General features: G+C 40.3%; 1 protein-coding gene across 1 annotated transcript; it reads right to left on the bottom strand.

Moving 5' to 3' along the window:
- Positions 1–435: 435 nt before the first annotated feature.
- On the bottom strand, positions 436–2,691 carry LOC131229455 (uncharacterized). Its single transcript, XM_058225421.1, has one exon. It carries the CDS (start codon positions 1,864–1,866, stop codon positions 1,120–1,122), a length of 747 nt encoding a protein of 248 aa, XP_058081404.1. The 5' UTR covers positions 1,867–2,691; the 3' UTR covers positions 436–1,119.
- Positions 2,692–3,600: the final 909 nt, after the last annotated feature.

Below are 3,600 nucleotides of genomic sequence, written 5' to 3'. Positions count from 1 at the left end.
TGCCACAGAAAGAATGTACAGTTTGTTGTATCAGAAGACCTCTGTCTCGTTGACTGTAGAACTGTGATTCTATCACTTGCCGATTGTGGGCCAGGACAATGTGTCCCAATTGTTGTGTGAGTTGTTTCTTTTAACAAAGTGGGAATAACATCCATGACAATGCCCACATAACGGTGTATGATCAAATGGCTAGGTCTTAAGGATTTGGGTCATATCACCATCAACACATCATATGAGTTATTTTCTTATTGTTGTGATCACATTAGGCATGCAATCTTCGTACCACACTTTCATATTCGAGATATATGTCGCTGGAATTGCTAGTATTTGTAACAGTGATTTATCTCATTTCGTAAAGATTAAATGTTGTGACTACCACAAGATTTAAGAAGCATTGCCCGTATCATCATTTAATGATAGTGATTTCGAAATTTAATGGCTGCCTATGAGAATGTTTCAAATAAATGTTTTATTAAATTTTAAAAGAATTTCTTTTTCAAAAGTTTAATATTAATCAATATGGCCTAAGTGGGAGAATATAAAATTTTTATTAAGTGGGCCTTATAAATTTATCAAACTTATTAATCGTTGGATGATTTGGATCTGAGCATACCAGTGAATCCAATATAAATTGGGATCGGTTCAGATCCTAATCTTGAGTATATAGAAATTCTTTAAGTGTGGAGATGTGTGGAGTAATAGAATAGTTGAAATGAGTTAAACTACTCCAATACATAATTCTTGATAAAATTAGAAAAATCATTAGTCAATAGGAATGGCTTCCCATTCATATTCATATATATGATTAAGATTAAATTCCTTATATTTTCAACAATCCATTATTCCATGAGTTTAACTAAGATAAATATGTCACTTCTAAGGGAGGTGGATCACATTACTATTAACATATCTTATAATAGTTTTCTACAATACAATTTGCATAAAGAAAGAAACAATCCATACCATTCATAGAAAAAAAAAAAAAAACTCATTCCATATTGAAACAAGTTACATCTATTAATTACAAAATATAAAGGGGAAAACAACTTGGACTTTTAAAATAGAACAATAATTTCCAATGGAAAAAAAAAAGAAAAAAAAAAGATCTCATCTCAATTCTCAAATAATAGCTCTACACATGGGGCACAAATCACTAATTTCCAACCATCTCCCAATACAACTTCTGTGGAATAAGTGTGAACAGGGCATATGGACGACCTCCTCACTCAAAAGCTCCAAGCAAATGCTACAATCCTTCGTATAATCCCATCTGTCAATTTGACAAGTTTCCAATAAAGCTTCAATCTCAACCGTTGATCTGGACCCATGAGCCATGGCCCGTGCATCATCAGCATCATTCATCGATTCCATCATGGCCAGATCCAATGCACTGTCCTGATCGCCAAATTCCCCCAATGTATCCAGAGGAAACGCAATGTCTGAGTCGTAAAATTCCCTCAATTGAACCTCTATGCGAATCAGGATCTCCATTGAGCTGAGACCGTTACGTACCGTCTCTTCTGCACTCTCTCGGCATAAAATCGAGATATGGTCTATCAAATTCTCGATGTGGGACGGATCGGCGCCAACCGTGCAAAGCATGTGGAAGATGCAATGATAAGAGGTAGCAGGATTTTCCATGCTTGACATTTGAATTTGAAAGAATGCGAGGCTGACGGGAGATTCTCTTTGATGGATGACAGTGAAAGGAAATCCGCTTCTTGAATTGGAAAGAAGGGAATGCTTAGTTAGGAGATGAATTTGGAAGTAAGCTGTTGGTTCTTCTCCTTCTTCTGTTCTCCACGTTCTAACTTTCAACATTCTCACGTCCGTATCAGATACGTTAGGATGATAAGAGGAAGACATCTTTCTCAACCTCTCTCTTTGATTGCAGCAGTACTCTTCTCTCTCTCTCTCTAGACAGCAGAAAAAATAAGAAGAAGAAGAAGAAAGAAAAGTGCTGTGATTTGGTTTCGTTTATGGAAAGTGAGAAAATAGACGTTGGGTTTCGTTTTATGGAAAGTGAGAAAAAAGCCGTTAAGAGTCCTCATATATATATATGATTTTTTTTATTTTTATTTTCGCGGATTGCTTGCGACGGACGCGGATTTCCTGGAAAGCCTTCCGCACGAAGTTCCTGCGTTGGAAACCTAAGTGGGGCCCACCGTGATGTTTTTGAGAAATCTACTCCGTCCATCCGTTTTGTGAGCTCATTTTAGTACTTAAAACAGAAAACGAGCAGTAGCCAAGACTCAAGTGGCCGCACTGAAGGAAAAGGTGTGTAGTGAAATTCTTACTGTTGAAACCTCCCTGGGGTTGACATTGATGTTTACATTCCATCCATACCGTTCATAACGTCATTCCTACTGAGATGAACTGAAACACAAATATTAGCCTGATTCAAAACTTCTGTGGCCTGACGAATATTTCAACTATGGATGTTCAATACTCCCGTTTTCGGCCCGCTTAAGTATTGGTTCTGAGACATTTTTTAGCCTCATGTCCTAGAATAAGCTCACAAAACGGATGGACGGAGTAGATTTCTCAAAAACATCACGGTGGCCGCACCTATATTTCGAGCACAGGAACTTTATGCGAAAGGATTTGGCAGGAAATAGGCGTTTGTGGGACGCGGATTGCGTCCTACCCGGCCCGAACGGTAATCTGTACGGGCAGGTTTGTGTGGGGCCACCGTGATGTAAGTATTTTATCCACGCCGTTTATCGCTTTTCTCATATCATTTTAAGCTTTGAACAAAACAATGAAGCAGGTCCACAGCTCCAGTGGACCACACCAAAGAAAGCTGCAGTATAATGACACCCACTGTTTATCACAACATCCGGGGGGGGGCACCCTGATGTTGTGATAAATCGACCCTGTTTATCCGTTTTTCCACCTCATGTCATTAGATGAGCCCAAAAATGAGGCAGATCCAAATCTAAAGTGGGCCATATGACAGGAAACAATGAGGAGTGAACGTCCACCGTTGAAACATTTGTGAGGCCTCAATTTTTTAATCGGGCTAATATTTTTGTGTTTTCAGTTCATCCAAATAGAAATGACCTTTTGATCTTAATGGATGGGTGGACTCCCGGGAGGTTTTAATGGTAGGCATTTCCCTATCTACTTTTCCCTATTGTACGGGCCACTTGGGTTTTGGATCTGCCTTAGTTTTGTGCCTACTTCGTGACATTATACGGGAAAACATACGGACGGGGTGGATTTCTCACATACATCGGTGTGAGGCCCAGCCAGTTTCTTGTCGCAGGCCATCCGCGGTCTTTGTTTTTCCTCCCTTTAGTTCGCCTGGCCGCCCATATGTGTCTCCTGGGCCCGCGTGATGAAATGGTTTCAGAGATTTGAACCGTCCATCTCCGCATTGCTGTCATAAACAAGCCATGATCCTGACTAGAGCTGTACACGAGCCGGCTAAGCTCGGGTACTCGATCGACTCGACTCGAAATACTCGACTCGATACTCGACTCGTCTGAGTTAGAGCCAAGTACGAGCGAGTTTCCACGACTCGTTTACATTACGAGTAGAGTACGAGTCTAGAGGTACTCGACTCGGTACTCGACTCGGTGCTCGACTCGGTACTCG

Source organism: Magnolia sinica, chromosome 2 (genome assembly GCF_029962835.1).
Source record: "Magnolia sinica isolate HGM2019 chromosome 2, MsV1, whole genome shotgun sequence".
Taxonomy (NCBI): domain Eukaryota; kingdom Viridiplantae; phylum Streptophyta; class Magnoliopsida; order Magnoliales; family Magnoliaceae; genus Magnolia; species Magnolia sinica.
Note: the sequence above shows the minus strand (reverse complement) of the source record. Positions and strands in the feature narration are given on the sequence as shown.